The 24,088-nt window shown below is 44.3% G+C and overlaps 2 protein-coding genes and 1 non-coding gene across 5 annotated transcripts; 1 reads left to right on the top strand and 2 right to left on the bottom strand.

Annotated features, from left to right (window-relative positions):
* Positions 1 to 439: 439 nt before the first annotated feature.
* Positions 440 to 11,783, bottom strand: LOC105910603 (betaine--homocysteine S-methyltransferase 1-like). 3 transcript variants are annotated; one of them, XM_031570146.2, is made up of 8 exons: positions 11,545 to 11,783; positions 11,145 to 11,277; positions 9,580 to 9,692; positions 9,150 to 9,341; positions 8,531 to 8,678; positions 4,299 to 4,481; positions 3,046 to 3,274; positions 440 to 1,147 (listed from the first exon to the last, which is right to left on the bottom strand). In XM_031570146.2, exons 1-8 carry the CDS (start codon positions 11,563 to 11,565, stop codon positions 1,066 to 1,068), a joined length of 1,101 nt encoding a protein of 366 aa, XP_031426006.1. In that variant the 5' UTR covers positions 11,566 to 11,783; the 3' UTR covers positions 440 to 1,065. The 3 variants fall into 3 exon arrangements, with proteins under 3 accessions (XP_031426006.1, XP_031426005.1, XP_031426007.1); XM_031570145.2 differs by lacking the exon at positions 11,545 to 11,783 and adding an exon at positions 11,396 to 11,539; XM_031570147.2 differs by lacking the exons at positions 11,145 to 11,277; positions 11,545 to 11,783 and adding an exon at positions 10,105 to 11,113 and having other exon boundaries at positions 9,580 to 9,729.
* A 988-nt stretch (positions 11,784 to 12,771) lies between these two features.
* On the top strand, positions 12,772 to 12,844 carry trnaa-agc. The gene has a single exon. It is a non-coding gene; the product is annotated as a tRNA-Ala (tRNA).
* A 5,561-nt stretch (positions 12,845 to 18,405) lies between these two features.
* On the bottom strand, positions 18,406 to 23,467 carry LOC105910597 (histone-lysine N-methyltransferase SETD1B-like). Its single transcript, XM_042708156.1, has 8 exons — positions 22,572 to 23,467; positions 22,020 to 22,166; positions 21,388 to 21,487; positions 20,975 to 21,168; positions 20,765 to 20,867; positions 20,060 to 20,443; positions 19,631 to 19,756; positions 18,406 to 18,947 (listed from the first exon to the last, which is right to left on the bottom strand). Exons 1-8 carry the CDS (start codon positions 23,394 to 23,396, stop codon positions 18,406 to 18,408), a joined length of 2,421 nt encoding a protein of 806 aa, XP_042564090.1. The 5' UTR covers positions 23,397 to 23,467.
* Positions 23,468 to 24,088: the final 621 nt, after the last annotated feature.

The raw sequence follows: 24,088 nt of genomic DNA, 5'->3' as shown, positions 1-24,088 counted from the left end.
CATCATTCAGTATTACTCGATCATATCATAATGCTTTCCCTTATGTTCTGTTTCTTATCCTCTGCATGTGTGGCTACAGAGCAAGCGGCACAATAGAAATAGACAATAGAAATATAGATAAATAGAAAGCAACTGGCACTGGTCTTATTCAGTCCCATATACTATGCATTCCCAGTCCCATATACTATGCACTCGTGCAGTCTTGGGAAACTTTAATGGCGTTTTGAATTCATAGGCCTTTTAGCTCATACAATACCTCAAGTTACAAAATTCTGTTGTGAACATATCATTGCTCAGTTTGGTCATGTCAGTATTAGCTAAAAATGCATGTAAGTAAAAAAATCTAATGAAAAACCTGCCTCTAATCATTGTCTGCTTTTATGTGTGTGTGTGTGTGTGTGTGTGTGAGGGTAAGGATGGAAGACAACTGGTTGTTATATAGGGTTCATTCAATTTGTTTAATTCATTATGATAACTTCCCAATCCATTAAAAAGCACAACATGTGACTTTATTCACATTATTTATTTACCTCAGAAAAGAAAATCTCAAAAAGCCTGAACCGGTTGCAGGACTGCAGCTCCATTTCTTCTTGGTTTTATTTCAGGCAATCAAAGATAAAAATCATTCATTTCCAACTTCAGTTGTTGGCACGGCCACCTTCATATTACATGAACACTCCACGGCACAAGTGCAGTATACTAGTTCTACACAAGTGCAGTATACTACTTGTATAGAAGGGTTACCATCCACTCAGTCAGACACTGCCTGTCTAAGGCAAATAGCAATGCTTGACTTAAACTTGAATTCAGTCATGAATTGCTAAAACCAAGCGCGTAATCGGAACATGATTATCCCACCTAGTTTGGGGGGTAAAGTGGAGAATAATCTTTCAGGACCATGTCATGACTGATTTCACATGATGAATGAAACAGTCCAGGCCTGGTTTTGATTAGCACCAGCGTGTGTATGTGTGTGTGTTTAGGTGCATATCCTGTATTGCTGTGTTAATGTGTGTGTGTGTGTGTGTGTGTGTGTGTATGAGAGAGGGGGAAAGACAGATGACATCAGGCATCAGGAATAGACATTGATGGACAGAGAGGTCTTCCTGAGGCAGGCTTGAGGTTCTCCCAGTGGGAACGGGAAGCCCTGTGGAGAAGACAGACCTGGTTAGGGGATCATCCACTGCACAGTAGTACTGTCCTAACATCATGACTTCTGCAGTGCACTACCTGGCTTTATCATAGGGTTTACTGTCCTAACATCATGACTTCTGCAGTGCACTACCTGGCTTTATCATAGGGTTTACTGTCCTAACATCATGACTTCTGCAGTGCACTACCTGGCTTTAACATAGGGTTTACTGTCCTAACATCATGACTTCTGCAGTGCACTACCTGGCTTTAACATAGGGTTTACTGTGCTAACATCATGACTTCTGCAGTGCACTACCTGGCTTTAACATAGGGTTTACTGTCCTAACATCATGACTTCTGCAGTGCACTACCTGGCTTTAACATAGGGTTTACTGTGCTAACATCATGACTTCTGCAGTGCACTACCTGGCTTTATCATAGGGTTTACTGTGCTAACATCATGACTTCTGCAGTGCACTACCTGGCTTTATCATAGGGTTTACTGTCCTAACATCATGACTTCTGCAGTGCACTACCTGGTTTTAACATAGGGTTTACTGTGCTAACATCATGACTTCTGCAGTGCACTACCTGGCTTTAACATAGGGTTTACTGTCCTAACATCATGACTTCTGCAGTGCACTACCTGGTTTTAACATAGGGTTTACTGTGCTAACATCATGACTTCTGCAGTGCACTACCTGGCTTTATCATAGGGTTTACTGTGCTAACATCATGACTTCTGCAGTGCACTACCTGGCTTTATCATAGGGTTTACTGTCCTAACATCATGACTTCTGCAGTGCACTACCTGGTTTTAACATAGGGTTTACTGTCCTAACATCATGACTTCTGCATTGCACTACCTGGCTTTATCATAGGGTTTAGTGTCCTAACATCATGACTTCTGCAGTGCACTACCTGGCTTTATCATAGGGTTTACTGTCCTAACATCATGACTTCTGCAGTGCACTACCTGGCTTTATCATAGGGTTTACTGTCCTAACATCATGACTTCTGCAGTGCACTACCTGGCTTTATCATAGGGTTTACTGTGCTAACATCATGACTTCTGCAGTGCACTACCTGGCTTTATCATAGGGTTTACTGTCCTAACATCATGACTTCTGCAGTGCACTACCTGGCTTTATCATAGGGTTTACTGTCCTAACATCATGACTTCTGCAGTGCACTACCTGGCTTTATCATAGGGTTTACTGTCCTAACATCATGACTTCTGCAGTGCACTACCTGGCTTTAACATAGGGTTTACTGTCCTAACATCATGACTTCTGCAGTGCACTACCTGGCTTTATCATAGGGTTTACTGTGCTAACATCATGACTTCTGCAGTGCACTACCTGGCTTTAACATAGGGTTTACTGTCCTAACATCATGACTTCTGCAGTGCACTACCTGGCTTTAACATAGGGTTTACTGTCCTAACATCATGACTTCTGCAGTGCACTACCTGGCTTTATCATAGGGTTTACTGTCCTAACATCATGACTTCTGCAGTGCACTACCTGGCTTTAACATAGGGTTTACTGTCCTAACATCATGACTTCTGCAGTGCACTACCTGGCTTTAACATAGGGTTTACTGTGCTAACATCATGACTTCTGCAGTGCACTACCTGGCTTTATCATAGGGTTTACTGTGCTAACATCATGACTTCTGCAGTGCACTACCTGGCTTTAACATAGGGTTTACTGTCCTAACATCATGACTTCTGCAGTGCACTACCTGGCTTTAACATAGGGTTTACTGTGCTAACATCATGACTTCTGCAGTGCACTACCTGGCTTTAACATAGGGTTTACTGTGCTAACATCATGACTTCTGCAGTGCACTACCTGGCTTTAACATAGGGTTTAGTGTCCTAACATCATGACTTCTGCAGTGCACTACCTGGCTTTAACATAGGGTTTGCTGCTGCCTTCCAGGGCACTACCCCACAGGCCATGCTTCTGCGACGCCGGGGGTAGGAAGCCCCTCTCTGGGGCAAGTTCCTCTGCCAGCGCCCGGATGTGGTAGGGCTCGAACCCACAGCAGCCCCCGATGTAGCGGATGCCAGCTGTGTACGCCTCCCTGGCATACTTGTGGACGTCCCAGCGGTTCACGACCCGCGACTCCAGCGCTGGGGACACAAATTAAACATAACAGGTTTGTTGTTGTGAAAGCTAGAATGGGTATTCTTTCAAAGAATACTGCCTTAAGAAGAAGCCTTGTGCCTTTTTTCTGTTTATGTTTTGTACAGTAACCTCATGCATTAAAGCATTGCATAAAGGGACATTATTTAATTTTCATGAGACGACAAATGGATTTAAAAAAAGAATCTGGCACACTGCTCCTCCCTTGAAAAGGGTAATTAAGCTCTGCATCAGACACTGATACCGCCCAAAAGGGTCATGAAGCTCATCGCCATAAAGAAATTAGATTGAGGCCAAAACTCCACCGGGCTGCACATGGGTGTGAGAGAGATAGAAAGCAAAGAAAACAAACAGAAGGACACTGGAAACAACACAAGAGTTCTATTTATTACATACTAATAATACATGCAATCTAAATACAGGAACGGATGAATATCAGTCGAGTGTGTGCATCCATCTTTTGAGGAGGAGGTTCTTGAGGTGCCCACCTCCCAGAGTAGACTATTTGTATACCTGTATGTCATTTATGAGTGGCTGCAGTGTGTCTAGCAGAGGCTAAATGAGTGGCTGCAGTGTGCCTAGCAGAGGCTAAATGGGACACAACAGAGCTTTTGGCGTCCTGATTTGGTATGGCACTTCTATGCACTATGCTATGTAAAGGTTGGCTGGTTTAACCCCCGTAATTTAATCCATATGGGCATTATAGATGGTTTAATATATATAACATTGGAAGTTTTGCAGGAAATCACTCCCCTAATATGCACATGATTCACAATATTCATACGTCACATGAAGAGGTATCACCCCTCACCCCTATCTATCTATAGCTTCTTAGTGTAATATCCCCTCCACCACCTACAGGTAGAATCATTGGAAACAGATGTCACGTATGGGGAGGGGGCGATTGCATCTGATGGCAGCGCATGAGGGAAACTTTAAAAAGTGTTATAAATAACATAATAACATAATAATCATAATAATAATAATAATAATAATAAGTATTGCCATTACCGAAAGGGAACTCAGGCAGGCCGATGTAGCCTGCAGAGGTGCAGTCGGGGCAGTGGAAGCCCAGGGGCTGGATCATGAGGTGGGCCCTCAGGCCAGCCGTGTCCAGGCCCTCCTTCATCTGCTTCACCGTGTTCAGGCACTGCGTGGGGTCCACGTGGCAGTTCACCCCCACGATCTTAGCACCTGCGGCAGACGCGTGCATGAGGAGAGTTAGGGGGTTTATGATGATAACAGCACAGTTCATGTGTGTTGGGGGGTGGGGGTGGGGGTGGGGGGGGGTGGGGTGGGGGTGGGGGGGGGTGGCCCTGACTAAATGAACTGTTGTTACACTGTAAACCCAAACAGTTCTACTAACTTATTAACATTATGTATTCAGTACTTAAAACCTGGCATTTAGTTGACCCAACTTTAAATGTATTAGTTTTCTGACTAGTGAAGACGTTTTAATTGTATTAGAATGTATTTGTTTGAGTAAACATTGCCTGAAAACTCATATTTTTTTAGTTTCATTCAAACGTGACGTCTGACGTCATCAACGTCGTTGCAGGACTAGTTCAGAACAGAATGAGAGATCTTGTGATGAGAGACGGAGACAGCAGACTTATTAATTGTATAGTATCAGTTAGACTTCTATAAGCATGTTCCTCCTGTAGAAGAGGAGTCGACCAACTTCGTAGGGTGACCATATTTGAGTTTGTGAAAAAAGAGGACACTTCGTCGCGGGGAGGGGCGTGGTAGTGTGTAGCATACAGATGACCCCGCCCCCTCCCCCCGCGACGGAATTTTGACATCTTTTCCACATGCAGATGTCATATGCTGTTGTAAACAATGGAACTAGTGGAAGCGACACGGTGCTCAGTGTTGCCAGATTGGAAATGGTGAAGTATCGTATTAAATGCTCAAAATGATCGTCTTTGGAGGATAATTATCGTGCATCTGGCAACACTGAGAGGCCGGTCGACCAATGACAGTTCTCGCTACAGTCAGAGCTTGTGCTAGGAGGTAGAATGTAAGGGAGACACCCTTTCCTAAACTTGAAAGGGCGTAAAAACTAGTTTGTGAAGGACCCAGAGAAACACAAATATCCGACGAGGCAAAATCCCAGACGATTTTGCAATCACTGCCGGACGCATGTCCGGGTAAAAGAGGACGTCTGGTCACCCCACCAAAGGAGATATTTTAGTAATCCTGTCGCTGCTAAGCGTCCTTATCTGGTAAGTAAACAGTGTTTTTAGGTGTTTGTTGCGACAAAATTGCGGTAGCAAGTGAAATTGCGATAAGAAGTGGCGAATTTCCCTCTTTGTAATTATTATTGAGTAATCACGTTTTGGCTGTCAAGTAGCAAGTTCAGTTGCAAGACTGTTGGCGCTGGCGGCTAGGAAGCTAAAGAGCTAAAGAGCTAGTTAGTGGGTTATTTCCCCCCAAATATGTTCATGTGCAAAGTAAACAACAATCAATTGTTTATGTTGAAAACAACTCATGTTCTACAGAAACACCATATAATTTATATCAGCATGCTAATGTTATATGTAACTTTTTAGCAGCTAGCTAGCTTCTATGTGTTTTAATGGATCTGATGGATAAAAGTGTTAGCAGCAAGCTAACAATAATGGCCGAGAACTTCAATTAAGACCTACAATATTCTTTTTGCCCTGACAGCATTCGTGTTGCATATAAACAACAAACCGATTTGATGTAGACATATAAGAAGAGGAGTCAACCAAAGGAGATATTTTTGTGTACAGGCAGAAGGCATCACGGACTGGCAAGACAGCAGAGGTGCTACGGGTGATCCTCAAGGCTTATGACCTTCAGGTATGTCTAGGATTAACTGCACAACAGTGATCACATTTTGTTTGTTACTGAAACTTTAATATTAGTTGATACTATGTATTATTAATTGCCAGTTTTTTTTGTAAGCTTCCATTGAAACTCTCCTGGTAATTGTATTGATGGTGTTTTGCAGGAGGAAGAGGAGCCAGATTTTGATGATGCTCCTGTTGCTCTCCTTACATCGGGTCCCGACCCCTTCAGCTGCGAGAACATCTTTAAAATTGGGTGCAGAGGATTTCTGAGGCCTTTATGTTGTTGTTTGGCCTGACATATGCTTTCAATTTAGAATATCCCAAAAAACTCACGCACACCTTCTTATACAGAACCTTTTTATGTGTCTGGATGACAACAAACCTCTGAAACCGTCCTTACTCACCTTAAAAAATTATTTGTTGAAATAAACGATTTGTTGTTGACTTGTTAACTTTGTAACGCTGTTCTTTAAAGCTTTGATGTAATCTTTTATTTTGTCAGTTGTTTTACAAGAAATATAAATGATGTGATACCTCTTAAGTTTTTCTCATCTCACTCTTTTTAATAGAAATCTTACATAGATTTGAATGTTTCTTGTAGAGTAACTTTCAGTTTAAAGTCAGTTTGTTAACAGAACCAGAAAATCAGTATATGTGGTCAATGATTGAAAATAAGTAGTGCTCACTTAAAAAAAGTTAGCTATTTAAGTATTACCTACTCAGAATAATCAAGCGGAGTAAACTTAAAAAAAGTAAGCTTATTAAGTATTATTTACTCAGAATAATTAAGTTGAACTCTTTCACCAATATTAAGTGCACTGAACTTAATTTTTAAGGCTTAAAACTTAATTTTATTTTGTGTTGTTGAGTGAAAATAATTTAGTACATAGAGGTTAAGAGATTTAAGTATAAAAATATTTGAATATAAGTTCAGAGAACTTAAAAATTATGAAAACGATAACAAAATAAATCAGTATAGCCGATGTATCATTTTTAAGTTAAGTTTACTTAAAAATAATAATATATGTACTCAAATTTTATTATGTAATCGGTTACATCAAAAGTTTTAAGTACTCTGAACTTGTTCAGGTTTACAGTGTACTGGATAATATACAAAGATGCATCACAGTTGTGGAGAAAAGGAAACTAAACACACACACACACACACACACACACACGTTAGGGGTGCAAACTCATCAGGGGTGAAAAGGGTGACAAAGGTGCGACCGGGGTCATCCGGGGTCATCTGGATTGGGCTCGCTCGTTCACTCACTGTTGTCCGACTCCTTGGTGATCAGAGATGGCCGTGGAGCATACAGTGTCCATACTCAAGCAGAAGTACAAGTAATTGCCAAAGAAAAAGCTCTGCTAGAAGTCAAAGTATCACTTCTAATTATGTAGTAGTTCTAAGTATGTAGGTGCATGCATGCTCAATGGACAGCAGCACCAAACAATTTGAACTTACTGTAGGTGGAGATCTACCCCACAGACAGTATTAATGACAGTAATACTTAACGTCAGTAAATCTACCTCACAGATAATGACAGTAATACTTACTGTAGGTGGAGATCTACCCCACAGACAGTATTAATCCATACCATAGAGTTACCCCACAGACAGTATTACTCCATACCATAGAGTTACCCCACAGACAGTATTAATCCGTACCATAGAGCTACCCCACAGACAGTATTAATCCATACCATAGAGCTACCCCACAGATAGCATTAATCATTACCATAGAGTTACCCCACAGACAGTTGCCTGTAGTTGGAAATGAAAAAGTTTAGTTTTTCCCCTGTAGGCTAAGACATAAGCAGACATCCACATGCTACAGGTGTTGTATTAAACAGCATCTTCATCAAGGGGATCCTTAGCCTAATTATTTAAATATTATGATGATAAGATAAGATCATCATCATTGTCATCATGGCAGGGCACACACTACCAAAGTCCTCACGTATAACGTCTCTGACACCACCTCCCTTTGAGTCCCTGTTAATCATGAACCTGCTCCTGCTAACAATATCTAGAAATTAGTTAGAAATTAAATGATATCCGCCCCAAGGTGCGTCGGCCCAACTGGAAAGTGCCCTGTATGCCAGATTACTAGCCCACCTCTGCCACAGGGTGATGTTATGCCTACTCACAGGAGATTTGGATGAGTCTACACACTTTTTTATATCTACACAATTCACGTGGATGACCTATTTTAAGAGAAAAAACATCACCTAAAATGTGACAAGTTTGCACCCTTGTATTTAGCCTCCACCTTATACACCCAAACCTTGTAAAAGTAAATAGTGACCGGATGTCGTCTTTAACCAAGCACACCATTTCTCTTCACCTCAATCAGTCCAAAAACAGACTTGTAGGCTACCCCTCACATTCACAGTCATGGGGGCGATGGTGGCGGGTAGCGCTTACCTGCCTTTACCAGCCTGACTGCACACTCTGCTGGGCAAACTCGGTCAATGTCTCCTTTCGGCGAGATGCACAGCGTCGACGCCACCGGCTTCCCACTCGTCACCAGCACCTCCACGGCCCACACCGCCTCCTCCACGTGTGCAAAGTACTGCCAAACACACACACACACACACACACAGACACAGTATTACTACACACAAACGCCCATGTTCCCATACTATTACCACACACGAATATAACTACACAACACACCAGTATCACCATAACATTACCAACATTGTCATAAAGAGCTCTGGAGACAGGATCACTACATACCTCTAGCACAAACATCACAGCTGCTGCACTGTACAGCACCCTGGCAAAGGTATTCTGACCCAAATGTTTGTACTTTTCCTTTGTAAAGGATCTACTACCATAGTGGCTGGCTTTAACATTGGTGCTGGTGAGGGTTGTGTACAGACTTATTGAACGCTAATGGAAATCAAGGGCTCCAACAATAAAGGGAAAGGGGTATGGTACCGTGGGACAATATTGTTGGACATAGAATATCATGATCTAGGTCATGGCATGCCTGACCAATGGAAAGGCACCACACTTCCATACAGCACAGATAGCGTACCTCAGCGATGAGGAAGTCCACGTCTTTCCTGAGGAACACGTCCAGCTGCTTCTTGACGATGGCCTTCACCTCACTCTCGCTGCTGCGGTCCTTGTAGACGCCCGTTTGGGAGACACCGGCGCACACCAGCGCTCCGCCCTCATTGGCCACCTCGCGAGCTATGTCACAGGCCACTTCGTTGATTTGCTGACACTGAGAGGGCAGTCAGTGAGAAGGGAAAAGGACGTTTTGATTTCACTGTAAATGCTCATAATGAGGTTTGCAGATATTTCAGCAATAACACACGGGAGTGGAGGATGATGTGTCCATATTTTTCTATTAGTCTTTCTCAGCTGAGTAATGTGACAAAAGTGAAGTTTCAGTGTACCAAATCATTGCTAGTTTTGTTCCTTTCCTTTTTCCTTTTTAACTAGTTGGTTTTTGGACTCACTGTGATGTTGGGGGCGTTCCCACTGATGTCTAGTTTATCATCACAGGAGTAGAAAGTAAACGTCTGCATGACATCAGCCCCAGCCCTCAGGAATTCCCTGTGGAGCTGCCTTACTGCAGAATAAAAACACAAAGAGTACATGAACAAGACCTGTAAAAAAGGCTCTGGACTTATTTACCATTTAATATGTTATTTTCCCTTTTCATGCTGAAGGACTCTTAATTTGTTATTAGTAGCACCAACGTCATGCCAGAGAGAGAACGCACATTGTTTTACTTTTACTCTGTCGCGCTTCTGAAGCAGCAATTCCATGCCTTTCATGTTGTTGAGACCAAGAAACCCCTTTAGTTAGACGTGTGCGTCTATGAAAGATCGTGCACCTCTCCTGCCCTGAACATCCTGGCCTTGAAGTGGTGTTCTGGCCGACACTCAGGATTGTGTGTGATGATAGAATAAGAACAGCCCCTATACAGTCCTACCCTACCTATACAGTTCTACCCATCTACTAACCCTCACCCACAAGACCAATTCAACTCAGCAAGGGTTGTTTGTGGTATTGGGAACAATTCAGCAATTCATGAAGGGACACAAAAAGGGATAAAAGAAATAGCTTGCCTATGGCACCAAAATGCTCAGGGCCGCCTCTGAAACTCTGAGTTTGAAAGTTGCCACAGTTTACTTAAAACACCAAAAACTTCAAAAACTCAATTCATATTCATTCTAATCTAATATTAAATACAGATGTGTTTGAGTGTAAATTTCAAAAAGCTCTCCGTACTAATGTTTATGTATTTCACTTAAAAAATTTGGCATATTGTTTTATAATTTATTATCATCGCAAGGACCCTCTTGCAGGTCCCCGACGCCCCTTTGTGGGCTCTGACCCCCCTGTAAAGAGCCACTGAGTTAGGTTACGGCCAAGGTTATCAAGAACTGCACGCATCTGAAACTTGTGTAACGAATCAACCTTTGAACATGACACTTAAGACTGCATTTGGGTCAGACAACTGCAGAATAAATATTCAGTTGGGGTGATGTGTAGTAGCCTACATGGAGTATAAGTGACAGCAGACATCTTACCCACTCAGAGAACAGCTAGGAAAATCCAACCGTATTCCACATGCAAGCGTACCGAAGTTCTTATTTATTATCAGGTGTTTCCTTAGTGGTGTGCCATGGCGGTGCACGCAAATCTGCCTGTTTGAAGCATGGTTTTTTGTCTCTCCATTGCATAGCTTTTTCTTGTTGCATGTGATATAAAACGATCTGCTTCACTCGAGTCGTTTCATTAGAAAATCCAATTCCAAATACTGGCACCCCCTATCAGATTTACTTGTACCACGATTGGAACACTTTCCATTTGAACTCTCCTAAAAGATCCTATGTGCAAAACAATACGTCAAAGTAGGCCTTTGTGTACACTTACTAGACTTAGTTTTAAGTAACGCAACCTTCGTGCTTGAATTGTTATTATACAGAAAATACAAAAAGCACAAAAATGTTTCTACCCAGGTGTAACACGACTTGCACGGCTCACCAAAGTTTACACATGTCATTTCGTTCACCTGCTTCGGGGTGCTCAACCGCGGCCTCCGGTGTCCAGTGACCCGCCTTCACGTAGCCTCTCCGCTCGAGCTGCAGGACATAGCCACCATCGCCAATGACAACCTCTCCCGCGTCCAAACGCTCCAGGATTCCCTAGAAAAGAAGTCCACACGCGAGTTAATCATAACTTCCATAGCTATTATATAAAAAAATAAGATTTGATGACAACCTAGCTGTGTCAGGCACTCTAAGACAATGAACAACAAAGTACCTTTAAAGGCAGTAAGTAAGCTGGCCTCATTAGAACCCTCTGACAAACGGTATGTTCAGCGAGATTGAAAAGGAGCAAATACTACTTTCTAGAGAGCATATATAGATGTCCCTTTCTCTGTCTGTATATTTTGTGAGTGAAAACAATACCTTTCTCTTGACAGATGTCATCTTCCGCGACTGTCTAAATCTGATTATTTCGTGTATGCTCTCTAGTAGTATCAGCGTGGTGAGTGTGGACGAGGGATCTATTCGTTCCAGTAGCCTAGCTAATGTTACTGTATATCAATTCCTTATCGGAAAAAACACTTTTAACCGTTACGTTTAGAAGAAGCTCAAGCTTTAAGTCCGTTATGAATGGCTACTAGTGCGAAAGGTTGTTGATCCAATGCGAAAGGTTGTTAAACAGCCTATCAAATTACACCCCTCCCTTCCGTGCTTCTGAAGCACCATGTTGATTGGTTGGGACTGGTAGTTTTGTTTCCTATTTACAGGGGCCACGATGTGTATGAACCGTTGTGAACACCTGAGTTTTTTGAGCACACTGAACGTACAGCTAGATGGCCGTGAGGAGCATTTAGCTTAATTTGACAAAATGTTTGGGTTTAGAATCGCTCAAATTTGTCCAGTGTTACAGACGATTCGGGATTGTCATCTGTTGTTTTTTCATCTCCGTGAACTCAAGACAAAACATGATTTAAAAATAGTTTTCTTCTCAATGTTATAGCCCGTCCCCCTCTATATTTGCAATATCAACCAAAGAAAAACATCCCTAGCAAGGATGTTATCTGCTTACATTTTGTAAAAAATGTAAATACGTTTAAATAAAATGAGTTACATTTAAAAATGTAAATACGTTTAAATAAAATGAGTGAAATTAATGATTACAACGTTATCGCATGAAACAGAATTAAAACTCCATTGTGAACCGTCATAAAGATGGTTTAAAATGTTGATTTTGTCTGTATTGCTCAGACAAAGCCCCAGGTCATAGTCAGACAGCACGAGTAAAGAAGACCACTAATATATGAAAAGTCCAAGTCCATGTCCAAGTCCTTGCATTGTAGGTCATTCTTCAGGTCAGTAGATGGGATTCCGCTTAGATTAACATTACTGCCCTAACAGCTAAATGTCTGCTTAAAATGACAAGTTTCGGACCTTTAATTGCCAAGGGGTCGACGTAGGAAGCACATTCGTCTATTACATGATGAAGCTAAAACGATATAAAAACGTTTGAAATAGCATGAGTTCTTCAAATTAGTTATGGGAATAATATAGAAATGGGCTGTAGAATAGAGTAGACCACATGGAACGCCTCACACCGTGATGTAGACACCGGAAATCTTCTACATTTTGTGGTGCCGTACCCTACCACTAGGGGAATTAGCTCAAATGGTAGAGCGCTCGCTTAGCATGCGAGAGGTAGCGGGATCGATGCCCGCATTCTCCAATGGTACACCTTTTATGCCGGCGCGATGTCAAATGTAATGCAAATAGCTATATTACAGTTCCATACATGTTGCCTTGGGCCGTGAATCACCATCACATATCAAGTTACGATGGTCAATAATATGTCAGTCATAACGTTACTAGTGACGGTTATTCGTCCAATATTAAATGGCCCGTTTGTATCTAGCTGTGTTGGACCCTTCCGACCAAATTCCACTTTCACGCCAGCACTGAGCCCTGCTCCTGCCTCGCCCCCTCCTGATTCAACTCAGCCTCAGTCACCTTCCCAGTCCCCTGATTGCCTGATTACCTGCACCTGTCACTCTCTCCACTATATAAACTCCTCACTTCCTTGTCTGCGCGTTGCGAAAGGACTAAAACTCCATGATCTTCCAGTTCTTGACTCTACGGCTCCTGCGATCGTTCCTGCCCTATACTCGCCGACGTCCCGGTCTTTCGAGATCTCCGCGTTCTTTTCCTAGCTCCCGCGTTTTCTTGCCTTGATTTCCCCCTTAATAAGTGAGATTCCTCTGTTTTCTCCTTCGTAAATTCTGAGCGGTGTGTTTTGTTGGACATTGACCCCCCGCCGCTATTTACCCTTGTACTGGCTGATTCCAATAAACTGTCCCATTACATCCTTGAGTCGCCTGACGTCCGTCACAGATAGGCTACATTACAGTTCGCTGAATTTCAATGGACACAAATAAAATATCGGTATGCAGGTCATTGTGGGAAAAAGACACCCTGTGAATTGGGACTTCAAGTTCATGGCAGTGCATTTGGTGTAATTCAAATATACTATAGCAAATACACAATTATCATATACATTAAGTTGAGGACGTTCTCATAAGTGGGAACTCTACTCCCCATGAAAAGAAAATGACAACTTTAAGAAAGACAAATATAGACCTTTATTGGATGCCCTGCACCATGTCAGAACACACAGAAACGCATGTCTACTAATTAGGCTCTGGGCTAGTCATCTCCATTAATATGAACTATACAGCATGTGCTTTTAAAGCTTTAGCGAAAGGTGATCTTTTTAGGGCAGTGATACAAATCACAAAACCTAAGCTGTTCAAGATTCCTTACAGATATTAATCAGGTTGCATAGGTTAGGACAGGTTGGACAGGTTGGACGTAAGAGAAAATGGTAAGCCTACACAAGCTTGTCTGTGGTGTTAAGACTTTGTGCTGTCTTATTTTGTATTACAGTGGAAAATGATAACCCTACATACTCATCACAAACAAAAATAAAACAGTAGTGAGCTATAGATGACAAAACCTTTATACATACTTACATAAATACATATTTGCACATATATGTACAATATTCACATTTAAGAATCCCAGTGCTCAATCATTGTTTTCAAAATACTCAGAATAGGATGAATAGTTTGATATAATGTGCTTATAGCTCACCACATTACAGGAAGATGGATGGTTTGTCATGTGACCTATGGGTCTTACTCAGAGTCAGTTCACTATGTGCATGCATTTGTGTGTGTGTGTGTGTGTGTGAGTGTGTGTGTGTGTGTGTGTGTGTGTGTGTTTGTGTGTGTGTGTGTGTGTGTGTGTGTGTGTGTGTGTCTGTGTGTGTGTGTTTGAGTGTAAGGTCCAGCTCTTTTGTCTTCCTAGTTCAGTGTTCCTCTGCAGTTCTCTGCACAACACAAGCATGGGATCTTCTCGTCCTCAATGGGGAATTTGTAGTCATACGTGATCTCCTCGTTGACACTGATTGGCTGTCGGGAGTAGATCACAATCTTCTTCTGGGATTCCACACTGATGATTTTGGCGTAGCAGTTTGGCTAAGAAAATGTGGGAGAGTCGCAGAGAAGACAACATAGAATATGACACAATTTAATAAAATTACTTAAATGCAAGAGCAGAAATTCAAATTACAAAAAGGTATTTTGTAATGTACACTATGCGTAACAAAGTGGACCTAATTGTGAGCATGTGTGTGTTTGTATGTGTGTGTGTGTATGGGAACGTGTGAGTGTGTGTGTGTGAGAGACAGTGAGCATGTATGTGTAACTCACGTTACAGCTGTGGTTGATAAAACGGGCCAGGTTGCCACATTTGGTGGCATCAATGATGGTGTCGTGGTCGATACGGAACAGGTAGCTGCTGCCAATGCCCTCCTCCTCCTCATATCGCCTCTCCCTCATATCTGCGATCACCTGGAGGAAAACCGACCCCATCCGCGAGTGACACATCAGCACAGCTGCATACAAATGGTCTGTCTAGTCTGTCCCTCTGTAATTTGGTTGCAGTGCGTTTCCTTAAACTTGATGTGTCTGTGCTGTTTTTACTCACCTGTGTAACTAAGGGTCTGTGTACACCAGATGTGTTTTTTTTGTGTGTGCTGGCAAAGCCTTTTTTCAATCAATTTTCTGTAACTCAGCGTAAACAGCGCTCAGCGCCCTTGACAGAAAAACACCCGTTTGTCTCCGAACGTAGAACCCTTGTGTCCACTCTGCTCCCAGCACTCTCAGTTTAAAATAGAGAATTAAAATAGAGAATTAAAATAGATGAATTAAAATAGAGAATTAAAATAGATTAATTCAAATAGAGAATTCAAATAGAGAATCCAAATTGGGGAGGGGGCGGGACATACATTGGTGCACTGGCAGCAGAGGCAAAGAAAAACCCAGTAAAACCAGTCATATGTGACTTAATATAAAAAGGCCACAACCAAAACATAAATTACAAAGCCTGGAGTGATGACAGCTTATGTTAGAAGGTCAAATGAGTTTATTTTGTTTGTAAAAGCCATATTTTTAACCTGCTGAGTACTGAACATTTGCTAAAACTTCGGTTAGCTAGTTAGTTAGCATAAGCCACGTTAATATCCTGAGGTGCTGGTAGATGATTTTGGTAACCTAGCAACAACAAACGCTTGAAAGACATGCTCTGAAAATGAGGTTGTGGGCGCTGTCAGAAAAAACTGCATCTGGTGGACACAGGCCCTTGGTCTCACCTGATGTTCCCTTACCTGTAAGATAGCTACCCACCTGTCGTATGATCTGGCCCACGTACTCAATCACCATCTCATCTGCAGCGATGGGCTCCTCTGCAAACAGGCCCCAGTCATGGATGCCACTGCGGCTGAAGCGCAGCCTCTTCTTACGGTACTGAAACGCAGAAGGGACATGAGACTGAAGCACAGCCAGAGGAAGACTATGATAAGAGGAAAGAAGTGAAGAGGATGAAGATGAGGAAGATGACAATGATAAGAATGAAGGTAATGGATAATGGTGACTGGTCTTCATTTTCTGGTAGGGCAATGGTGGCACCATCAGTGTTGATAATAATTATTGAATTGTTTAATGGATGATGAATGATATGGAAATGCACACACACACACAGACACACACGCACACAGACACACACACACACACACAGACACACACACACACACACACACACACACACACACACAGACACACACACACACAGACACACAGACACACACACACACACATTGAGAGAGAGACAATGGAGATGAAGATTATGCTGAAGGATGAGACTGATGGCTCCGTACGGAGGAGTGACCATGATGATGGGGGTGATGATGACAATGACAGTAATGACAATGACGATGATGATGAAGATGATGACGACAATGATGATGATGTTGATAATGATGCCCAGAAAGACAGTGATTCCATATTCCATATGATGATGATGAAGGGGGTGATGATGACAATGACAGTAATGACAATGACGATGATGATGATGACAACAATGATGATGATTGCGATAATGATGATGATGATGATGATGATGATGATGATGATGCCCAGAAAGACAGTGATGCCATATTCCATAAACCACACCTAAATCAAATCAATATTTTCAAAGAATGATCTTATGATAAATTTGCCCTGTAAAATGTTTATTCAGTAATTTAAGGCATTTAAGGCATCTCTGGTGAGATCTGTGGCAGCTGGTCTGACCTTAAGCTGGTTGAACTTGAGCAGGTCACTGTCACAGCTGAAAGAGGAGAGAAGACGTCGCTGGTCCGCACGAAGATCTGAGGCTGAACGCAATGAGAGCTGAGGCTGCACACACACACACACACACACACACGCACACACAGACACACACACGCGCACACACACACACACACACACACACACACACGCACAGACAGACACACACACACACAGACACACACACACACAAACAAACACATTGAGAGAGAGAGAGAGACATTGGAGAGTTTGGGCCAAAAAATGCCTATTGTTTTGTAATTTATTGTACTGCACTATTCTATTCTATTCTATTCTAATGTTTTCTAGTCCATTCAACTTAATTCTACTCTCCTCTATCTGCTTCTCTACTGTGTTCTCCCTGGACTCACCTGTGTGTCCTCAGCTGGACGCTCGGAGTGGTGTTGGGTGCCGGCCAGGTAGCGCTGCTTATCTGCGCTGCTGATGACGTAATAACCCTCACTGCGAGCACTTCCTGTCACATGACAACGTCCCCCATTCTCCCACGTCCTGCTATTCCCAAGCGAGATGTCGGTAGGTACTGCAGGGTTAAGGAACAAGTAAACAGCACACATCTGATGCTCACAGATCTAGGGTTATGTACTCAATCGCTCAAATATTATTTCTAGACATATACATATATATATATATATATAGCCCTTTTCATAGTTAGTGCTGTTCAAAGTGCTTCAAATTGTTGCGTCACTGAATAAACGTTATAAACGTAAAAGTAAAAATGCACTGAACTGAAGGATATATGGATGTGGGACCCAGATGACTGAGTTGAGCCAATCACAGCCCAGACGCAGGCACCTCATCCTCTCATAGCTGTGTTTCAGGTGTCCAATGTCCTGCTCGTCCACCCCCACCCTCCACACGGCGTGCAGGACACGCCTCTCTTCACGGTGCGAACGCCGGCGGAAGATGGGGAGCGTGGTCGACAGGTCCCAGTGCCGCCACCACTTCCTGTGCCGCCGTCTGGCTCTGTGGCGAGGGTAAAGCCGCACAAGTCCAAGGCTCTCAAGGTCCTCCAGAGCGGGCCGGTTCTTAGGCTTCTGAAGACGAGGCTGGTTCTCCAGAGCGGGCCGGTTCTTAGGCTTCTGAAGACGAGGCTGGTTCTCCAGAGCGGGCCGGTTCTTAGGCTTCTGAAGACGAGGCTGGTTCTCCAGGTTTTCCTGAGCAGCAGATGCACAGCATGTCTCTGTGCCGACTGGAAGTGGCATCCCACTGTCTGTCTCGTTTTGTCTCCCCCTGCTCTCCCTGGTCTTCCACGTCCTAGAAATGTTTTTACATCTGGGCCTCCTCCTGTGGGGAGACTTGGACACCACCTGGGCCCCCACGACCTCCGTGTCCTCTGTGATCGAAGTCTGGGTCTTCATGCAACCCCCCCATGGTGGGCCTGCGTGGGGCAGGACAGTGTCTCTCCCACTGGGGGGTGAAGACCCGAGGCAGGGGGCAGTGGACTCGGCCCCCCAGTGCTGGCTGGGGGCAGCGCTGAGCGGATGGTCCCCGTGCCAAGGCTCCCTGTGGTGCATCCGGAACTCTGAGAACTCTGAGGCGCCTACTAGGGGAAACGAGACAGGCGGGCTCTCTCGTCCCGGGGTGCGGGGGATGCCTCTGTGGGATAGGGTGACTGGAAAGGGGGGGAGAGGGGAAACAGAGGGCAGAGTTCTGGGTCTGGGGCCAGGGTTGCCCTGGGTGTCCTCCTGGACCTCTGCACTGAAGTTGTGTAGTGTCCTGGAGTTCTGGGAATGTCCTCGTACGGGGGGTAAGAGGAGGGCAGAGGGGTGGGCATGGGGTAAGAAGGGGACCCCCCTAGCCCTGTGGGGGAGGGGGGAGGGGGAAGGGGTAGAGGCGTGGCCGGAGGGGGGAAGAGGAGCTCTCCAGCAGCCTCCACCACATCCAGCCCTCGTCCGGGGGTGTGGGGGCGCTCTACCTCCTCCGGAGCAGCAGGGGGCGACAGCACCCCGCCTCGCAGCTGCAGGTCTGAGGCGTCACTGTCGCTCACTGAGCCTGTGGGTGTCGGAGGCCTTAAGGTCCCACAATCCTCCAGCGTCTCCATAGTGACTTTGTCCACCTCTACATCCAGCTCTGAGTCCAGATCCTCTGCATTATATAATGAGGACAGATCAAGAGTGGTTTCAATTATATTGATCACAGTCTCATTGTACACAAACTTACTTTTTCGATGGATGCAAACATCAACCCATTTCTATTCATTAAAATCATTCATCTAGTAACACAAACAATGAGATCATCAGGAACAGGAAAGCTGTGCGGTTCCATATAACTTATTGGTTAAAACTAACTTTCACCTGAGAAATATATTCTATTCTCTCAGTCATATACTCTATTCTATTCTTCTCAATCCTATTGTCACATTTAGTTGTTTACTCATACAATTGTAGATGTAAGCCAGTGGAGAGTTTCGTTTTTATTATTTTGAAAAGGGTAAATATGGCAGCAGGTTATTAGTAATCTAACATGACAAGGGCCTGGATGTGTCTGATACCGCTAATAATAACAATAAACATAATAATAATAATAAGAAGAATCATGATAATTCCCAGGCTTGTGGATGTGTCTGTTACAGCTAATACAGGTAAATGTGTGGAATCAGGTGTGCTGACTCTTGGTAATACTGAGGCATAATAAGGTAATAAATACTGTGACTGTATCTCTTCTGATCAGCCATACCACAGACATTCTTTTTAGTTTTAGTTTTGTTTCATGTGTACATGCAGGCGAACTCCCCGGGGTCTAAATAAAGCATTGAGGTGTGTACTGACCTGACATCTCTCCATAAGACGGGGAGGGTGGGTAGGGGAACTCCCCAGGTGAGAGACACAGGGCATCTCCCTGTAGACACACCCTCAGCTGAAACTCCTCCCCATCCAGTCTGATGTCCTCATCGCCTATGACATCAGACAGACAGACAGACAGATTGTACATGAAGGTCTCTCAGGCATCGTAAACAAACTGACACAAACATTCAGTGTGTCACCCAAGACAGTGAATAATATTTGTACTGATTTGTGTCATTGTTGCTGCTCCATGGAATTGCTATTTGAAAATGATTCAACAATGTCAAAATATTCTCTCTGAAGTTTCTCCAGCCAATCGAGTTGCTCATATCCCTCCCTAAACTTTCAGTGACAGAGAAAGAACAGGAGTCACCTCCTTCACCAGTCACTATGCCAGAGGTGTGGGATGCTCACCCAGTAAAGCCTGCTCCAAATGCTCGTCTGTGGGGATAGGGGCGCAGGGAGTGGGGGGCGGTCGCTCCATCTCCCCCTCGTACAGGGACCAGGGGGACGGCACAGCATGGTCGCCAACCAAGCCTGTCTCCTCCTCATTAGATGACAACAACCACGGTTCCCTCTCCTCATCTTCCTCCTGCTCATCCTCCACCTCCAATTCTTCTGGCTCTTGCACAGTATCTCTTGACCACCTCATGCATTCATGATTGTCTGTGAGGTAACTACCATCATCATTGTCGTCATCATCGTCATCATAATCAGATTCAGACAGGGAAGACTCAGAACTGGAAGATGTTGAAGTGTTGTCATAGTAACTGGTGGAGGAGGAGATGCTGATGACTTCTGTGATAAGAAACAGGACAAAGGCACATGACGAGGCTAACAATAGAAGAAACACAACATCATATTCTATTTAGCATTCGCATACGTTCCTCTTTAATCTGTATACAGAGAAAGACTACTAGAAGACTATCAAAACTATTAATTGTACCACTCAATAATAATGAACTTTTCTGGCTTCTCTTTCCCATCTTGTATTTTATTCTCCAATCTTGACAAGAAAACTATTGAAAGTCGATTTTATTCATCCAGTTCACATACTGTTATCATATCAAGTTATCATTACAAAGGTAATTCGTTGTCATTTATCGTGTTTTTCAGTACCATAATCTATGTGTTTCTCCTTTTCTCTGACTGGAGGTGACATCCCGACTTCTGTGTCATCTTCATAATCTTCATCGTCATCATCATCATCATCATCCCCATACTGACAGCCGAGAAAATGGAGAAAAAAGCACATTTGAACCAAATCACATGATACAGTAAAGGGAATGCATGAGAAATAGGATTCAGGAAGACAACCCATTGTTGCACCTTCTCAGTTTCTTCTTCTCTATCAGACAACGCAGGGGAGTCCTCCACCTTCCCAGAATCCTCTTCTCTCCCATCTTCCTCCCCTTCACTGTCCAGTTCCAGAGGCCTGGCATGTCTGCGTCTGGCAGCAGTGACTGGTACGTCTTTTTTGGACATCTTTGCTGAGTCCTCCCCCATGTCAGTCTCTGCTCTCTCTGTAAGATGACATGATTTATGTGTCTAGTTATTCAGATGTATTGGCATGTCAACTAACGACCTATCCAATTATGTATGTATACTTAATGTATGTACATGTATGTATGTGCAATTTTTAGCATCCTTCAAAAAATAGACGAGCTGTGGCAGTGTTACTACATATCTCAGATACTACAGATGTAATTCAAGCACTAACTACTGAGACTATTTACACTGACCTGCACTCTGTGTTTCTATCTCCTCTTCCTCAGGCTGGGAGGGACACGTCCGTTTGGCCAGAGGCTCTGAGATCTCTGCTGGGTGCTCCTTCCTCTTCACCTGAACAGGTATCAGCATCATCATCACCATCATCATCAGCGCCATTACCACCACCTCTTACCATCGGCATCCTTCATTTCACTAATACTGATGTCCCATCAAAATCTCCGCCATAGTTTTTGTCATTACCATAGTATTATCGCCATAGTAACCAATACCGTCATAGGTGTGTTACCAGCAACACCTTCCACCGTCACTGCCCCATCACCACCACTAATCGCACCTCTGTAACCCATCAGCATTCTCAATTTCACTAATACTGAGGTACCATTAACATCTCCAACATCTACTGTCATTATCAACATCGTCATGGTAACCAGTGACATCATCACCCATGCCACTCTCACAGAGATCTCTCATGGCATCGACGCCACCTTTCACCTCTACTTTCATCACAGGTTTCCTTGCGTATGTCTCAGCAAACTTCCTCTATGGTAAACATTTGAATTCAATGGAAAACACCAAATTGAAGTATAGCCAAAGTGATTTCATATTTCAGTGCCTGTGCATTAATCCACAAAATCACTGGTACCTTAAAGGAGGGCAGTTGTAAGGCACCCAATCCCAGCACCACGCCCAGAGCCAAGCCCTCCTGCCTAACTGCGTTCACCGGCGGGTTGGCAGGAACTGGTTTAATGGCTTCTTTGGCAACAGGAGGTTTGGACACTGGAGCAGATGCCTGTGTTGAAAAAGGTGGATCAGATCTTGTCATGTTTAAGGGGGGAAATAAACGCTTTCTGGTTAGAATCTGAAAAGCTCAGCTATTTTCATGGTCATGTAAGAAATCATTATCTCCTCACCTCACCATGCTATAACTCACAATAAAGTTTGACTAGACTTAACATTAACACTACTACAACTGCTACTGTTACTACTACTACTAGTACTACTGCTACTGCTACTACTGACATACTACTGTTACTACTATTACTACTGCTACTGTTACTACTACTACTACTACTACTATTACTACTACTATTAATACTACTACTACTACTACTGCTACTGCTACTGCTACTGTCACTGGTACTACTACTACTACTAATAATAATAATAACACTTAGAGAAGAAAATGTTTTTGGACCTTTGTCTGCTTGTCCTTCTCCTCCCACCACAGATCAAACGCCTGGAAGGCCACTCCCTCCACCATCCTGCGATGAATGTCCCTCCTCACGATGGCCTTCAGCTCGGCCGCCACTAATGCCAGAACCCCCTCCAACGTGGCCTTGTGAAGGGGCTGCACAGGGGGCACATAGCCTGGGGGGGGCACAGACGGGTCGTAGCGAGGCATGAAGATGGGTGGGGGCCAGGGGGGCCGGAGAGCAGCGGATGGGGGCCGCTGGGTTGGGGGGGGAGGGGGTGTGGCACCTTGAGGAGGTGGAGCGACGACCGTGAATGGAGGGGGAGGAGGAGGGAGAAGAGGAAATGGGGGAGGAAGGAGAGGAGGAGGACCAAGAGGGGGAAGATGAAGAGAGGGAGGATGAAGAGAGGGAGGATGAAGAGAGGGGCGCGGCAGAGCAGAGCATGAGTTCTGTCCCTGGATTGGGCCGCTGGTGATACGAGTTGGTATGGGGTTGCCGTGCCACCTGGACTGCCTCCTGCATGGTTCTGTCTTTCCCTTTGGCACCTCTGCCCGTGGGCACGCGGGTACGGGAATGGGTGGCGGGAGGGGGCATGGCACAGCAGACATCCCAGGAGGCAAGAGGGGAGGGGGACCTGCGTGGGGAGGCATGTTTGGTGGTAATAGAGTGTAGGGTGGAAGAGGAGGAGGGGGCAAAGAGGTAAAGCCAGGAGGGGGAATAAGCATGGGCAGAGGAGGTGGGGGCATTCGGAACACAGGCAGATTACCCACAATGCTCTTGGGCACCTGTGTGCTGGCAGCCATTGGTCCAATGGTTACGCTGTCCATCACTAGAGGTGTTCACACTCTCTGTTGAGGAAGATTTCACAGCAGTGAATTTATCAGCGGTTGCACTTGGTCTAAGGTTCCTCTCTGCTGGGCTGAATTTAGGTGCACTGGTGTTATCCTCTTTCTCCTCCTCTTCATCCCCAACCTCCTCCTCCTCCTCATTTTCCTCATCATCAAAACCAGGAAGGGGAGTTGGACTAACCTCCTCCAAGCAGGAGTGAGGAGGAGTATGAGAGGATGGAGGGGGGGACTGTACCCCTGAGTCCGTATCTCCGTCACCCTCATTTAACAAGGGGAGCCCCGAAATCTGCTTGCCTGAGAGGAGCATCTCAATGCGGGAGTCCAGGCTGGCATCATACCCTGGATCTGGGGATTTCTCTGGGTCTGAAACCTGAGGTGAAAGACATGGTTCTGGTGTTCCTGAGAAAGAACCGTCAGGCAGCTCTGTGACAGATGCTTCTCCCTGAGCTCCATCCTTTTTCAATGTTTCTGTCACAGCCTCAAAGGGTACACTGCCTGTACTTGGAGATACAAACCCGCACACAGAGAGTTCATCGACTGACTTCCTGTTCTCCTGGCCAGCAGCCTGGTGAGAAAGGTGTGACACTGTGGCTGCACCATTGTGCAGTGTGTCGATCTGGCCCAGAGCTCCGTCAGCCTTCTCTATGCCACGACTGTCTTGGCTGATGGAG

The sequence above is a fragment of the Clupea harengus genome, chromosome 7 (assembly GCF_900700415.2).
Source record: "Clupea harengus chromosome 7, Ch_v2.0.2, whole genome shotgun sequence".
In the NCBI taxonomy this organism is placed as follows: domain Eukaryota; kingdom Metazoa; phylum Chordata; class Actinopteri; order Clupeiformes; family Clupeidae; genus Clupea; species Clupea harengus.
Note: the sequence above shows the minus strand (reverse complement) of the source record. Positions and strands in the feature narration are given on the sequence as shown.